This window comes from Haliaeetus albicilla, chromosome W, assembly GCF_947461875.1.
Source record: "Haliaeetus albicilla chromosome W, bHalAlb1.1, whole genome shotgun sequence".
In the NCBI taxonomy this organism is placed as follows: Eukaryota; Metazoa; Chordata; class Aves; order Accipitriformes; family Accipitridae; genus Haliaeetus; species Haliaeetus albicilla.
In genome coordinates this window covers 33,119,172-33,135,840 of record NC_091515.1, presented here as the reverse complement: position 1 = coordinate 33,135,840, position 16,669 = coordinate 33,119,172, and the positions used below count along the sequence as shown (strand labels likewise).

At 40.0% G+C, this 16,669-nt stretch overlaps 1 protein-coding gene across 1 annotated transcript in view; it reads right to left on the bottom strand.

Moving 5' to 3' along the window:
* Positions 1-2,493: 2,493 nt before the first annotated feature.
* Positions 2,494-16,669, bottom strand: part of GOLPH3 (golgi phosphoprotein 3) — a 115,551-nt gene continuing 101,375 nt past the window's right edge. The window contains exons 3-6 of the mRNA XM_069775360.1: positions 12,370-12,484; positions 7,242-7,924; positions 3,642-6,365; positions 2,494-3,060 (exon numbers count right to left, since the gene is read on the bottom strand). Of these exons, the coding sequence (XP_069631461.1) occupies positions 7,500-7,924; positions 12,370-12,484 (540 nt within the window). The 3' untranslated portion in view covers positions 2,494-3,060; positions 3,642-6,365; positions 7,242-7,499. The remainder of the gene's footprint in view (positions 3,061-3,641; positions 6,366-7,241; positions 7,925-12,369; positions 12,485-16,669) is intronic.

Below are 16,669 nucleotides of genomic sequence, written 5' to 3'. Positions count from 1 at the left end.
TCACAGCTGAAGTGGGTTACTGCAAGATTGCTGCTTGGAGAAACAACCTGGTTTTGCTAAATTTCTTCTGCAAGTCCTCTGAATATAGGGCCTGAGATTTTTAATGGTGTGTAGACATTGTTCTATTTAGCATTGCAAAACTTATACATGACTTAGCTAAATCTTATTTTCAGAAGTGACTGAGGTCCTCAGGAGCTTAAGGAGTCAGAGCAGGATTTTAAAAGCTGGCTGAAACATGATTTGGTTTCATTTGAACAGACAGGAAACAAAGACAGACTTACAAAGACATCCTGGCAGTGACAAAGAAAGCTTACGAACTGCCTGTCATTTCACTTTACAGCAAACCACTAAAGTCTTCTCCTAACACCTACTCAAGATCAATCCCAGGGCAAAGGGAAAAAAAACCTCAACCCCCCCTCCTCCCCAATTTGAAGAAATGTACAAAAGGAAGAGGCAACACATGATAAATGCTGAAGGACTAGTATGTTATATGATGGCAAATCCTTCCTGAGTAGACATCAGATGCACCAGATGGGAAGGAACCGAGTGATGTATTGGGAGTGAAGAAAGCAAAAATGGAAAAGTAAAATATTTTAGTCTACTTTGCCAGGAAAACAGGACTTATGTGATCACACTGTAAGTATATCTGTGCCTCTTTCTTCTCCCACTTGACCCTCTTAATCAAATTAAATAAGTGAAGAAACCTTCTAAACAATTTAAGTGTCTACAACTTCCATAAAAATAAATGGCCAAATAGAGAAGATGCTTTTTAGAACTGCAACACACTCAGCTCTATTTTTTTTAACAAGCAGAGAGCCTAAAAGGGAAAATTACTCTTGTATATATGCTCTCACTGTAGGAAAAGCTTGAGTAAGAAATAGCAAGTCCTTAGAACACTGACTCAGCAACAAGATCTACTTACATTAGAGAACTAGCAAAATCATGATCCTCAGCTGTAAGTCCTCCCTGCTATGTGGGAGCAGCTCGGAACACCTGGCATTTGTTTTCAAGAGTGACTGTTAGAATTTGTTGTGCTGCATGTTTGCCAAGCCTTTGAAGAACTAGTTTTACAAGGTCAGGTTGGAGGATGGCCTTGTGTAGGCCTGGGAAGATGTGGCTGAAGACAGTCACGAGTATGCGTGTGAAATGTTTTTATCTTTAACTGTTCTGAGGACTGGCAAACATCCCAGCTGAGCCAGATATGCCCTCCTGTGTTAGCAGTATTGGCTGTATGCTGTTAGTTCTTTCTAGATCTTTGTTGAAACATATATAAGTTGGATTCTTTTGTGAAATAAAGGGAATCTTGCACAGAGAGCTTGAGCGCTTAATTCAGTTGCCGCACTGCTACATGGACAAGTGCTTGCTTTTGAAGCAAGCAAAGAGAAGTTTCAAGGTAAATTAACATCAGGCTTTGTTCACCTTAACAAACCATGTGTTATAAGCTGTAGCAGGCAGCCAGCTGCTTCAGTTCAGCCACTGAGGTAGCTAGTATTGACAAATGTATTTGTTAAAGAAGGGGAGGTTCCTTGAAGCATCAGGAAGGAATCAGAATAGAGGGGAAAGCAATTTTGAGAACAGGGTAAAGGAGAGTTGAGCTTGAGTTGACTGTAAAACTGAAAGCAAGAAAAAGGTTAGTAATAAAAAGGTAAGAGTGGAAGCATCTAAAGTTGGAAATCTGTACAGATCATTCATGAGCACGAAAGAGGAAGTCACCAAGCAACAGGGAAATGAGAAGAAACAAAGACCAGGGGCCAAAGTCAAGAGAGAAAAAAGTCAAAACAACAAATTGTTTGGAAATACAGAAAAGCGGGGGGGGGAGCCAAAGGCTACTACTCATCAGCATTTCTTTCCCTATTCTCTTCTGCTGTCTTAGGAACCAGCTTTTCTTCTCACTGTTTCTACAGAAGCTCTTTCTCCTCCTGAGTCAGAAGGCATTTCTTACCGTCAAATTTTCACAGGCTTTGTGCTGCTGCTTTGTAGGCAGGAGAAAACAAGACCAAATGGGAGGAAACTCCAGATCTTATTCAGAGATTAACATGGACAGTAGCTCTGACCATGCTTCTTCCCCATCCAAAGATCCTACCCAAGAAGGCCACCTCTTACACACCCCTGAAATCACATTTTATATTTGACACTTACAAAGCACTTGACAGGAAATGAGATGCTAAGTAATTAAACTGTTGTATACATTAAGCATGACCACAGAATAAATGAGTTACTTTTTCAAGAAATGTGTACTTCTCTGAATCTGGAAACCCCCTCCCATATAGAAAAAAAGATGGACACAATAAGGGAAACTAGGATGTAACAGGCTTTGACTACCTGAAGTGCCTGAAGCCCAGTTTAGGCAGAACTGAGGCTTTGAACTTAAAGTTCTGCTTCCCAAACTGGTGAAGACCAGAGCCTCAGGAAATATTTGAAATTACTTAGAAAATGAAAAAAATTCCTTTAAGTATTGCATGCCTGTTATACAGAGTAACCATTTGCAGCTCATAGCTTGAAAGGGTGCTTTATTTTGTTTTGATACAGATTCAGTCCAGTTCACAGAGAACACGTTAGTTAATACATATCTTCACTTTGTAGGAGAAATGGGCATGAACATGAGCACTCAGTCACCAGCCTTTTATAGCTAATTCATGCAACTTTTGCCTCTAAAGCATCATATATGGCACACAGGTTTCACTAACATCCCATATAGGAGCACTGTAATATCATCTCTAGAAACACAGGAGAGGAGGATGTAAATCTCAAGGACTGTAAAATTATATATATACTGCTTGCGGATTTATCTTTTGGAATCATGTTTTTGACATTAACTTGAAAGTTTGTTTTAAAAGAATGAGTCCCTGTATAAAATATGTTCTTCCTTGAGGCACAGGTTCAAGTTCAGGCTACGATAGCAATCTTCACTTTAAGCAGCCATTGAGAGCTGAGGACTCGGAGCAGCCAAAACTCTTAAAACCAGATCTCTGTGAGCTGCAGTAGCAGCTAAAAGGAAGAAGGGTACCTGAATCTCAGCAGAACAAAGTAGTCTCCCATGTTTAATCGTTTTATTAGAACCTTGTCGTGGTTTAACCCCAGCCAGCAACTAAGCACCACGCAGCCGCTCACTCACTTCCCCCCACACCCAGTGGGATGGGGGAGAAAATCAGGAAAAGAACTCATGGGTTGAGATAAGAACGGTTTAATAGAACAGAAAAGAAGAAACTAACAATAATGATAACACTAATAAAATGACAACAGTAATAATAAAAGGATTGGAATATACAAATGATGCACAATGCAATTGCTCACCACCTGCCAACCGATGCCCAGTTAGTCCCCAAGTGACGATCCCCCCACCCCCACTCCCCCCAGTTTATATACTAGGCATGATGTCACATGGTATGGAATACCCCTTTGGCCACTTTGGGTCAGGTGCCCTGGCTGTGTCCTGTGCCAACTTCTTGTGCCCCTCCAGCCTTCTTGCTGGCTGGGCATGAGAAGCTGAAAAATCCTTGACTTTAGACTAAACATTACTTAGCAACAACTGAAAACATCAATGTGTTATCAACATTCTTCTCATACTGAACTCAAAACATGGCACTATACCAGCTACTAGGAAGACAGTTAACTCTATCCCAGCTGAAACCAGGACAAACCTGGAATGGCAACAAAGGCAAGGATGTTTGCTAAATCAGTCCCTGTTAACCTACCAAACTTACTTTCATTGTTAGATATAAGGTCTGGTAGCACTCATGAGGCTTTGGGGTTTTTAAAACACATCATAGGACTCAAGACTCCAAAACCTCATCTATTTCCCCTGCACATCCAGGCTTATGCCAGGTGGTCTAGCAAAAGATACTGTCACTCTTCACAAACCCTTTGTTACTTACATCAAAGTTCTTTGATACACCCAATACAAACTTTCCCCATCACAGACAGAGGTTCTATCTTTAAGCAAAATAAAGCTGATAAATACTGTAGGCAGTTACCTTCTACATGAAAAAAAACCCACAACAAAAACAAAAACAACAAACCCTGTCTCTGGAAGGGATTAAAGAAGGGTGACTTTTTTTTTAACCCATGTTGGCTGTAGGGGTGACAAAAACCCAATATCCTCCACAATGCAACATGAAACCAGCAGGAACATGAAAAATAATGACAGAATGAAGATGAGAGGACAGAAAAGGGACTATGAAAGATACTTTCAGTCTGAAGCATGTTTCAAGTAGCTTAGATTTTCAAAGCCATTTAAAAAGTTTTGTGCACTCAATTTGCTCCTGAATACTCCACTATTTTTTCTGACTTTTCCACCTAATTACTTTTCTCTCCTCTCAAAGAGCAACAGAAAATGAGAAAACAGATCACAGGAGAGACAATGAAAGCAGCAAGTTAGCACATACTATCAAGTACAGAAAGTATTCTGTAAGCTGTCAAATATAAGAGCAACACAGCAACTTTAATTTTTCCTCCACTTAAAACAATCACGTTTTGAAAATGTTTAAATGTCCAAAGTTCATGCCCAAGCTCCTCAAAAGTTTTAAACACAGCATCTTACAACTGGGAGAACATAGTTTATCTTTTTATTTGTAAATCAAAGTTTGAAATACCTTACAATATACTTTTTATTTAATTTTTCTAAAGAAACATCATTTAAGAACTGAAAGAACAGTGTGCCACTAAATGTTAAGGACCATATTTTAAAAATATTTATTAAAAAAAGATTATATAGGTATGATGAATTTAAGTTGTATTTTAAAGTCAACTACTTAAGCATCTAAATGATTCAAAATTAAGTGCAAAATTGGAAGTCCAGTCACAGATGAGGCTGTAGAGTTGTGCTCAAGATAGAAGAGGTCTACGCATGGCAGGCACAGCTGCACACTCATAAGCTAACTCAGTCTGTCTTAGCCATGAATCCTGCAGATCTGAGTGACACAGCTGATTAGGTCAGTTTGATCTACTTAATATAAACTCTCCCTTTCTACTAAGAAGGATATTAACTAAAGCTTTCAGTTAAGCAATAAAACCTTTCTAATTAGCAACAAAAAAAAAAATTACATGCTTACTGTGTTTCAGGCACTTTTAAGATCATAGTTTATTTACTGTAGGTAAAAAGCTAGTATACAGATTAAGGGATCCCTTAAATTTCAACTCTACAGTTATATACCATCTAGTATTCTTGCTCTGAATATTAACCAAAAAAACTTTCTAAACACCTGTAAGCCCCACTATAAGTCTTCATTGTTATAAGGAAAAAAAAATATAAATCAATGCTTAATTTAGTCAATGCATAATATTTACACTGTGAAACCAATGGGAGATAACAAGCAATGGCAAAGAGGCAATAAATTTTAAAAAGCCACAGTTTTATATATTTTTATAATAGTGTGCTAATCAGCATAATTATATATAAAAAATTAAAATATAGCAGACCATCCCATTACAGAAATTTTAATCATCTGAACTGCAGTCATTACTTGCTAACCATTTACATGCAACACCTGCTAGGACTGACTTTTTGTTTTTAAAGTGTAAAATAGATTATGAGGTTTAAGAGACAAACATTAATTTGTGTACAAACAAAATTAAAAACTGCACTCAAGAATTGTACTGGTCACAAGCCTCTTCCATACAGGAGGGGGAAAAAAAAAAGAAGAAAAAAAAAAGTACAAACGATGCTAGAAAGCGGTCTCTTTCTATACACTAATTATCAAAGGTAATGCATAGACTGAGAATACCTGGATGGCAAACTCTGTAGACACTGGAAACAGCTTTCACATACATGCTCTTTATAGGAGGCCTTTTTTTCCATCAAATGGCAATGGCTGATAGCAAATAAGGGGCACCAGGTGTACAACTAAGTAGATCTTGCAAAATACTAAGATGGGACAGTTGCTAATATACAATTTGAACTATATATACAATATAATAGAATGTATCCCATCCCAAAACTGGTTTATGAAACAATTGGACCTTCCTACACTAGCCTTACGACTCGGCTATTGTTCTAATGAAAACACAAGTACACAAGAGACTTGCATGAAAAGTAAAATTTATGGGGCATTTTACAGAAACTATTGACAAAGCAGCTTAATAGCATTTCTGCTTTTAAAGTAATTTTTCTTAGATATAATTGAAACAATGTCTACGTATAAAATGTCCTGACAGACACTTCAACATGGAGCTTTGGTGATTTTAAAAGGCCCTTTTTCGATCTGTTATGAATTGTACTGCAGAAGTATTGATGCATGCACACATCTGTGTCAGCTGAGACTAGTGATCCAACTGCATGCACATTTCCTCCTTGAGGTAATTTCCATGTTAAACCACTTCAATAACAGTAAGATGAAAAATAGATTAAATAAAGTATTTGTGAGAGACTGAAAGAGTTAATGTCTCAAACATTGTGGTGGGGCAAGTTCTGCTTAAAGACAAACCCTGCACAGCAAGGAACCAAGGTGAAAAGCCCATCAGCTCAGACATCAGCAACAGGAGGGGGAGGGCATGCTGGAGGGTGCACAGCTCCCTGTTCTGATAAGCTGTTCTGATACAAAGATCAAACAATGCTCATGGCTGCAGGGAAGGAGAAGTTACTCCACAAAGGACCCCCAAGCCCAAAGGCTCACAAACTGCTCATTAACCTGAGGAGTTCGGGTGCCCACCTGAAGGAGGGGCAAGGATGATAAAAGGACACAAACTGAAGCCCTGGGTGCGCAAGCCCTCCGGGACTGGTCCCGTCGGCTGACTGGACACCTCAGCTGACTGAACCAACACTGGACCCAGGACTGGTGAAATCTTTCTCTCTTCCTTTCTCTCTTCCTTTCTCTCTCTCTGTCTTCTTCTCTCTTTCCTTTTCCTTTTCCACAATCCCTACACCTCATCCATTTCAACATATAAACCGTTGACCAAGTCTGGGACTAAGAGTAGATCCAGCCGCCCCTGGGCCCTTCTCTGAGGAGGAGTCTGGAAAGCAAGGGGGTCTGCTCTGAACCTCGTGACTCAACGGGAGGGATCTCCTTATTCCCTGAATTGATGTAGATGGTTACACGGTTTACAGAAGTAGTCTTATGCCAATTCCTGTTGTGAGAAACCCTGCCACCTACTACCACGCCTCCCCAGTTCAGTTTGCTTGTCATAAATAAAATCTTTAACTGATCGTTTGGTGTCATTTCACGTTAATTTAGCCTGAGGGAATTTCGAATTAAACACGACTCCCTGGTCTGTCCAGTCTGGGTCGTGACAGTATTTCAGATAACTCAAACTGAATAGGAAATGGAACGCCAATATGGCAGTAAAACCCTTTTCTGTTGTTTTTAAACAGGAACGTCTCTTGTACCAGCAGAATCCTGTATACAGATACACAGAGAAGGAGGGAATACACCACTTATAATTCCCATTAAACAAGAGCTGATTCATCATGTAAGAAGGTACAAATTACAGAAAACATGAATAGTCAATAGAGAGAAACAACTGGTTTACATGAAAGAAGAGAGAACACTTCAGTCTGAACGCAGTTATTTTGTGAAAGCTGCTACAACAGCCCACAGAACCTCATTCGTGTTGGCTTTCATACATTCAACCTCAGGGTCTAAATCCAGAAGCTGCCGCACTCTCTTTGTGGCTAAATCATACTGCTCATCCAAAAGGGGGGCAAAAGCGTTCTCCAGAACATCTGAAGCATGGGCTAAATAAACAAGTGCTAGCAAGCGCTTGTCCATGCGGTGAGGGTCATTCACCCATTTGTCAAGAACTGCTTCTTGAACCTTCTTGATGAGACGCTGTTTGATATTGTTGTTGGTGAGAGGGTGCGTAGTCATGTCAAAAAGAAGGAAGTTCTGTTTCTCTGTTGTCAGTACACCTTTTTCCACTAGATTTTTAGCTAACCGTTCACGGACATTTCGCAATTGGTAGTGCAACTTCAATGGGTTCCATGTTTCACCTAAAAAAACCAAGCAAAAAAAGCCAAGAGTCAGGCAAAGTTTAAGCTGTACTATTACAGTGATTCTCCCCCCCGCCCCCACTGCAAAGCTGTCAAATTCATATAGCTGACTGTTACACTAAGATATTGTGCTCATGTCAGCATTTCTCTGATCTCTGACCTATCCAGATATACGCATAGAGACAGAGACCACAAGAGCCTCTTTGAGGAGTTTCAGTGTACATTTAAAGTTTGGACTCAATGCTAGCTAAGCCATGTCTTGATTAGGGATATGACAAATAAGCACTCTTATAATGAAGAAAAAGAGAAAGAAAAAAACCCCAAACAACAACAAACCACCCCCCCCCAAAAAAACCCAAAACAAAACACCAAACAAAACACCACAGAGAGTCATGAAGAGAGTTAATAAAAACACAAATAAGCATCTTCTCCAATCTTGTCCATTTGTCTACTTCCAGCCTTTTATCAATTCAGAAGCTGGAAGAAGTGACATTGCCATTCTTTCTGCCACAGAGACAAGCTAATGCACACCTACCCTATAAGTCCTTCTCATTTCTCTGTTTCTTCAGGTTTACATTCTTCTCTCCCTTCCTGCCTCCACCAGGTGAAACTGACATGCACTGTGTGAGTGTGGGTGTACACATTACATGCTGCATTCAGCTCTGGGGCCCCCAGCATAAGAAAGACATGGACCTGCTTGAGCAGGTCCAGAGGAGGGCCACAAAGATGATCAGGGGGCTGGAGCACCTCCGGTATGAAGACAGGTTGAGAGAGTTGGGGTTGTTCAGCCTGGAGAAGAGAAGGCTCTGGGGAGACCTTATTAGAGCAGCCTTCCAGTACTTAAAGGGGGCCTACAGGAAAGGTGGGGAAGGACTCTTTATCAGGGAGTGTAGTGATAGGACGAGGGGTAACTTTTAAACTGAAAGAGGGTAGATTTAGATTAGATGTAAGGAAGAAGTTCTTTACTGTGGGGGTGGTGAGGCACTGGAACAGGTTGCCCAGAGAAGTTGTGGATGCCCCATCCCTGGAAGTGTTCAAGGCCAGGTTGGATGGGGCTTTGAGCAACCTGATCTAGTGGAAGGTGTCCCTGTCCACGGCAGAGGGGTTGGAACTAGATGATCTTTACGGTCCCTTCCAACCCGAACCATTCTATGATTCATTCTATGATTCACACGGACACATGTTGGGCAGGGGCTTTGATGCTTCTATAAAAACTACTTCTAATGATTTTTTGTTAAGGCAGGAGAACTGGGCACTTCAGAGTGTGTGCACTTACTTAGAGGAGGGAATTTTAAAAGCACAAAATCAGCATCAACAGCTACTGAGAAAGCTAAAGTTGCTAAGCACTGAGAAATCTATCTTTGCTTAAGAGCTTACTTAAGCTAAAATTTTAGGTCCAGCCTACCTAACTATTTATTGTAAGTATTAAAATCCCCTCCTGATATAAAAGAGCCTATGCATTTTAAGAGACGAGGGAAGAAACAGCATAAAGTATTTCTTACGTAGATGGGGTTTTCCCATAAATGATGTGAGAATTTCTATATCAGAAAGCTTTTTAAGAAATCATTGGTTAATGAATAATAATAATAATAATACACAGATTACTTTAAGGTTTCTCCCATTGTGATGGAAGGTGATGTACACTGTATCCAAGTAACAGACAAGTAAACAAATGAGGTGACACCAACTGCACAGTGAAAGGTAAACCCACCCAGGCCTGAACTCCACAAGTCCCTGTAGGAATCACATTCTCGTTGAATGTGATTCCCCAGCTTGACCATGAATGAAGCCTATCACACACCAAAAAAAAAAAAAGTCATCTCCTTACAGTGTTTCACAGGGCAAAGGTAATTTCTTAGATGTTTCTAAATTTGTTAGGTGGATGTGGCTATACGATAATAAAAATCAGTACTCTGGTGACACCTTGTGACCAATCTCCTCAATTACACAGGCACTTGCTTCAAACACAGACAGATGTTTGTTACATCTACAGGAAGACCTGACATTTTGATCCAAACTTCTGTATTCCCTATACTTGCTTCCCTTAGAGGCTATCTTATAAACAAGATCAGCCTGGAAAACATTGCCTTAAATGTCCATATAAATATTTCCATGATGGCTTTGAACACTAACTTCAAGCAGCATTCTTCACATCACTGATAATTATGGCTAGAGTAGCTATTGTCCAGGATCAGGCCCTAAAGCAAAATTCTAAAAGAGTTTATGAAAAACGCAAAACAAAATACCAAAATATTTTTCTTCAAAGGGCAGTTCTCTAAACCACGGGAAACACAAAGAATCCTAATGCCATCCAAGAACTAGCAATTAAATACCTATGTGTAAGTAAAAATGATTGATCTAAGTCTCAGCCACAGCACTGACAATAACTATCTTCCCAGAGCCAAAGCTTAGCAGGGTCAGAAAACCTTAGCTTAGCTCAAGGAAAACCTACAACATTGTTCATTCATTAGTTGACCGTTTTGAATCAGCACTTGATGTGCTCTGCACTGTGAGAGAAGGTGAAATGTTAGCACAAACTATGTATTTGGGACAAGAAAAACTAATTGGTTTTGCAGGCTGTAAAAATGAAGGAGAGCTGAGCAAGAACTAAACTGCAAGGCTATGCAGCAGCCATGCCCCCTACTGACAAGAGCTGCTTTGTTCTCCTTTCTCCCCCCTCTGCCTGACAGTCAAGGAGCAAGAGGGGAGGGATGGCAAGGGCACCGAGTATGAACTGAATGCAAGTATGCAAGGAAGGCTGCTTCAGGTGGTACAGGACAAATGGGAAGAACATAATGAAAACAAGAAGGCAGAGAAAGCTGGAGAGGTTTTGCTCATTTTTGAAACTCTTACTTATCTGTTGTTACAAGTAACAAATAGATTTAGACAGACAACTTCAAGTCTCATTACCCCCTACCTCCCAAAGTCATCTTGTTGACAAAACAGTGGGGTTTTTTTCCTGCACTGTTTGCACAACTAAGTACAGCTCTGATCTACTCCAGGGAAGCTGCATTTTGTGTGTTTTGTAAAAACAGAAAAACCTTAGTGATGAATTCTGGCTACAGAAGAAACTAAAAAAAAAACCCAAACAAACAAACAAAAAAAACAATAAAAGCACTACATGTTAAAAGATGGTCATTGTTAATTTCAGTTTAATTTATGCAGCCTGAGAATACAAACGTTGGCGAGGTATATGGAAAGTGTTAACTGCAATTGTAAAGATGAAATCTAATTGACATTTCATTTTTTTGGCAACAATTTATTAGCTTTACAGGAAGAGCTGTGTGCAAAGCACTCATCTTGAAGACTTTGTTTTGAACAACTAAAGTATCTAATATTTGAAAATATTTGTTACATTTTTCCAGTTAATGGAAAAATAGAAAGAACTGACTCTTTATTGCTTCTTTATGATTAATGGCCAAATCACCCTCAATTTTTACATCTGAACAGTGGGCTCCTTATTTCCTTTCTTTATCAAAATATCTGAATACTGAATCCATATGGCTATACTCCAAAATTCCACTAACCCTCATTTCCAGTTACAGAGAAAGGCAGTTACATTTCCAGGGTGCAGTCCTGATTTACTTCAGTCAGTGGAAGACACCTCTTCCACAGAGTAGAGATGTCCTCTGACACTTCCATCTAGAGCCTTTCTGTACCAAGTTAAGTCAAAAGCAACAGTTACTTATATTTGATTAAAAGCTACAATCAACAAGAGACTACTCTAGAGGACAGACTAATTAACTTTTTTGCATAATATCTGTCCTGGTTTCAGCTGGGATAGAGTTAACTGTCTTTCTAGTAGCTGGTACAGTGCTATGTTTTGAGTTCAGTATGTGAAGAATGTTGATAACACTGATGTTTTCAGTTGTTGCTAAGTAGTGTTTAGACTAAGTCAAGGATTTTTCAGCTTCTCATGCCCAGTCAGTGAGAAAGCTGGAGGGGCACAAGAAGTTGGCACAGGACACAGCCAGGGCACCTGACCCAAACTGGCCAACAGGGTATTCCATACCATGTGACGTCCCATCTAGTTTAGGAACTGGGAAGTGGGGGGCAGGGATTTCGCCGCTCAGGGACTAGCTGGGTGTTGGTCGGCAGGTGGTGAGCAATTGCCCTGCGCATCATTTGTACATTCCAATCCTTTTATTACTACCGTTGTCATTTTATTAGTGTTATCATTATCATTATTAGTTTCTTCTTTTCTGTTATATTAAACCATTCTTATCTCAACCCACGAGTTTTACTTCTTTTTTTTCCCGATTTTCTCCCCCATCCCACTGGATGGGAGGGAGTGAGTGAGCAGCTGCGTGGTGCTTAGTTGCTGGCTGGGGTTAAACCACGACACTATCTCCCCAAAACTCTTACAGTATAATCTCTAGTGATGCCAGATAATTAGCTTTATTGGGGGGGGGAAAAAAAGCAAATACATTATGCTCAAGGCTTACCACTAAGCAGTTCAATCCAATTTTGTACTGTTTCAGGAGGTTGGGTCTCTTTTATGTGTTTCAGAGCTTCATCAAGTAGAACATCCCCTGTAGGAGCATCTGACTTGCAAATCACCTAGGACAGAATAAAACAAAGTCAGTATTTTGACTTAATTCATATACCATAAACATCCAACAATAAAAAACAGAAAAATCTACCTGTTATCAGAACCAAGGAAAATTTTAAGGAGTGAGGAATATTCTCTAAGAATATGCAAGTTTATAAAATACCTAGTTGTTAAAAAAACTATTTAGGATTTTAATTACGAAGCTACGTTAAGTCTTAAGTTATCTATAACCTAAATTAACCTTAATTGACTAAAACTGTAGTATTAATAAATTGCTTAATATCTAATTTTTTAAGGAAGATAGTCCACTAACCTTGCCAGGTCCCTCGCTTCCTCCCCAAAACAAAGTATACTACAGTGTTAAATTGCTCTCTGATGGCAGTCAATTTTACTGCTTCAAGTCAATTTATTCAGAATACTGCAGTTAAACAATTAGGCCACATGAAATTGAGAAATCAATTAGAAAGTGAAAAAGCAGGAAAACTGGTTTTCTTCTTCCATATATTGATGGATAAAAATAGGCTCAAGACAACATCTATAAGTTTTACAGTTCTGAAGAACATGCTGACCAGCAACACTATGTTCCATTCACTAAGTTAAAACACTGTAGTGGGTTGACCCTGGCTGGATGCCAGGTGCCCACCAAAGCCTCTCTATCACTCCCCCTCCTCAGCTGGACAGGGGAGAGAAAATATAACAAAGAGCTCGTGGGTCAAGATAAGGAGAGGGAGAGATCACTCAACCAATTACTGTCACGGGCAAAACAGACTCGACATAGGGAAAATTAACTTAATTTATTGCCAATCAAACCGGAGTAGGGTAATGAGAAATAAAACCAAATCTCAAAACATCTTCCCCCATCCCTCCCTTCTTCCCGGGGACAGCTTCACTCCCAAATTCTCTACCTATCCTGCCCCCCCACCGGTGCAGGGGGACGGGGAATGGGGGTTACAGTCAGTTCATCACATATTGTCTCTGCCGCTCCATCCTCTTCAGGGGCAGGACTCCTCACACTCTTCCCCTGCTCCAGCATGGGGTCCCTCCCATGGGAGACAGTTCTCCATTAACTTCTCCAACATGGGTCCTTCCCACGGGCTGCAGTTCTTCACGAACTGCTCCAGCATGGGTCCCTTCCACAGGGTGCAGTCCTTCAGGAGCACACTACTCCAGCATGGGTCCCCCACGGGGTCACAAGTCCTGCCAGAAGACCTGCTCTGTGTGGGCTCCTCTCTCCACGGATCCACAGGTCTTGCCAGGAGCCTGCTCCAGCATGGGCTTCCCACGGGGTCACAGCCTCCTTCGGGCACCCACCTGCTCTGGCGTGGGGTCCTCCACGGGCTGCAGGTGGATATATCTGCCCCACCGTGGACCTCCATGGGCTGCAGGGGGACAGCCTGCCTCACCATGGTCTTCACCACGAGCTGCAGGGGAATCTCTGCTCCGGCGCCTGGAGCATCTCCTCCCCCTCCTTCTTCACTGACCTTGGTGTCTGCAGGGTTGTTTCTCTCACATGTTCTCACTCCTGTCTCCGGCTGCAGTTTCTGTGCCACAGCAACTTTTTTTTCCTTCTTGAATATGTTATCACAGAGGCACTACCACTGTCACTGATTGGCTCAGCCTTGGCCAGTGGCGTGTCTGTCTTGGAGCCGGCTGGTATTGGCTCTTATTGGACATGGGGGAAGCTTCTAGCAGCTTTTCACAGAAGCCGCCCCTGTAACCCCCCTGCTTCCAAAACCTTGCCACACAAACCCAATAGAAATACACATATTAGGCAAAATATATATGTACCAATAAATCCCTTAATATGCAATAATAAATACAAAGTTTGTTATTTAATAACGTCTGAAATTGAGTTCTTCCCCCAAGAGAGCAGAGGAGAGAGAAAAAAAAAATCATTCACAGTAACATATTAAAATTTAAGAATGTGAGTAACTGCTGTTTACCAGTATAAATAGTTATATAAACCATGTACAAATACCATTTTTTCTGGTTAGAAAAACAAGAGCACCAAACTAAAACATACAGATTTAACTAGCCCAAGTCAGTACGTTTGAATAAAAACAAAACAAGAAAATTCTCTCTTTCTTTTGGAAAAGAAGAATTACTACTGTTTCAAAGCTATTTATGAAAATAATGATTAAATCTGGCAATTTAAATAGTTTTACAAGTTAGCACTTTATAAGCATCAGTTTAAAAGATAACAGGCAATTGACAGAAAAACTAACACATCAAAACAGTTCCACATATACAAGAGAAGCAGCAGGTGAAAGATCTTATTTTTATTAAAGCTTCACAGTAGTCAGAAAGGTGTCCTGGAAAAGCTTTAGGTGTCCTATTGAAATATATCCCATGTTCAGTTCTGTTCTGTAGTTCTAATAATCCTTACTACAAACAATAGAGTACAATACATTTTCATAGGGTCTGTAGATGACACTGAAATGAGTTGCAATGGTTAGACAGCTTCAATACTGGCAAGATGATCTCAAACTGGAGATGTGTACAAAGTCAATGAGATGAAATTAAAAAGAAATGCAAAGTAGTATAGTCAGGATGAGAAAACAGATGACAAATATAAAAGATATAATGAATGACTACATAGTTCAGAATGGCAGAAAAAACATCTAGTAATTCTAGCAGTAGACTATGAACCAAATGAATCAACAAAAGCCAAGTCTTTTGACAAAGCAAGAGTTTCATTCTAAGCTGTATTAACAGGAAATTGCTAGAGAGATCTTTGTGAATACCTAACAGGTCATAGCTGGAATACTATGTCCAATTTAGATGGTGTCTATAAAGCACAGAAACTAAGATTTTAATAAAAATCAGCAAGAATGAACCAGTCTGCAATGCCAGGCTAAAAAGAACGACATTTGTTTAGATCTAAAAAGAAGCATGTAAGATATTTTTACAAAGAGGGTATCAAACAGTAGTTTAGGGTGTCTTCTTTGGGAAAAATAAAAGATATCAGCTTATTCTGGATATATGGAAGATGCAGGATGTATTGTCAAAAACTTGAACAGGCAAATTAAACATCCAGGGAGGTTATTGAATTGCATTCAGTGGAGAATTTTAAAACTAAACATCTGCCAGGGAGGGACCAGAGAAACCTGATTTTCTGTTACTGCATCAAGATTAAATGGTCTCTTGAGATACTGTCCAGATCTCCACTTTTGGAAGCTGGAGATCACTGCAACCATAAATCTCAGATATTTGGTTTTAAGAACACAACTATGTTTTAATCCAGACAATCCCTATTTGAAACTAAACGCACAAAAACGCATATTTATCTTTCTGATTTACAAGCTTGCACCACAGCATCACTCAAAACCTTTATTAACCACATATAATGATATTACATATCTTCCAGTTTTATGTCAAGACTCTGAATTTTTGGAAGTTTCTCTTTAATTATACAGAAGCATACTTTAAGTTGGGTTTTTAAGCAGCTAGATTGTGGCTATTAATAGCCACCCTTCAGATATTCCTTTAATAATTAGCCTAAAACCACCCAACTTATTTATCTTTACTTCTTTCTAAAAATGATGTTCCAGCAGTATTTTAGTTTCTTTCATGTGTCCCATATGATTTTTTTTTCACAACAACCTTAGTTACACTGGATCGCTCCAGCCTGCTGCAGTTGAGAACCTATTACTCACTGTCCTGAGTTCAGCTGGGATAGAGTTAATTTTCACAGGAACCTGGGAGGGGGCACAGCCAGGACAGCTGACCTGAACTAGCCAAGGAGCTATTCCATACCATGTGACATCATGCTCAGTATATAAATGGGGAGCGGGCTGAGGGGGAGTGCTTGGCTTTTGGTGGGGGAAGTGGTGGAGTGTTGGGTTCTGGGTGGTGAGCAGTTGCACTCTGCATCACTCTATTTGTATATTCTTTTATTAGTACCGTTGTTGTAACTTCTCTTTTTGTGTTGTCCCAGTAAATTGTCCTTATCTCAACCCTCGAGGTTCCTTTTTTTTTTTCTTTTCTCCTTTCTGATTCTCCTCCCCATCCCACTGGAGGGGGGCGGGGAGGAGTGAGCTAGCGGTTGTGTGGTGCTTTGTTACCGGCTGGGCTGAAACCACGACACTCACCATCTCACTTTAACATGAAAGATGTGAAGTCGTCTTTTTCACCTGTTTTATTTAAAAAACAAGCAAGCAAACAAAAACCTCACTGAAGAGATATATCCCAGC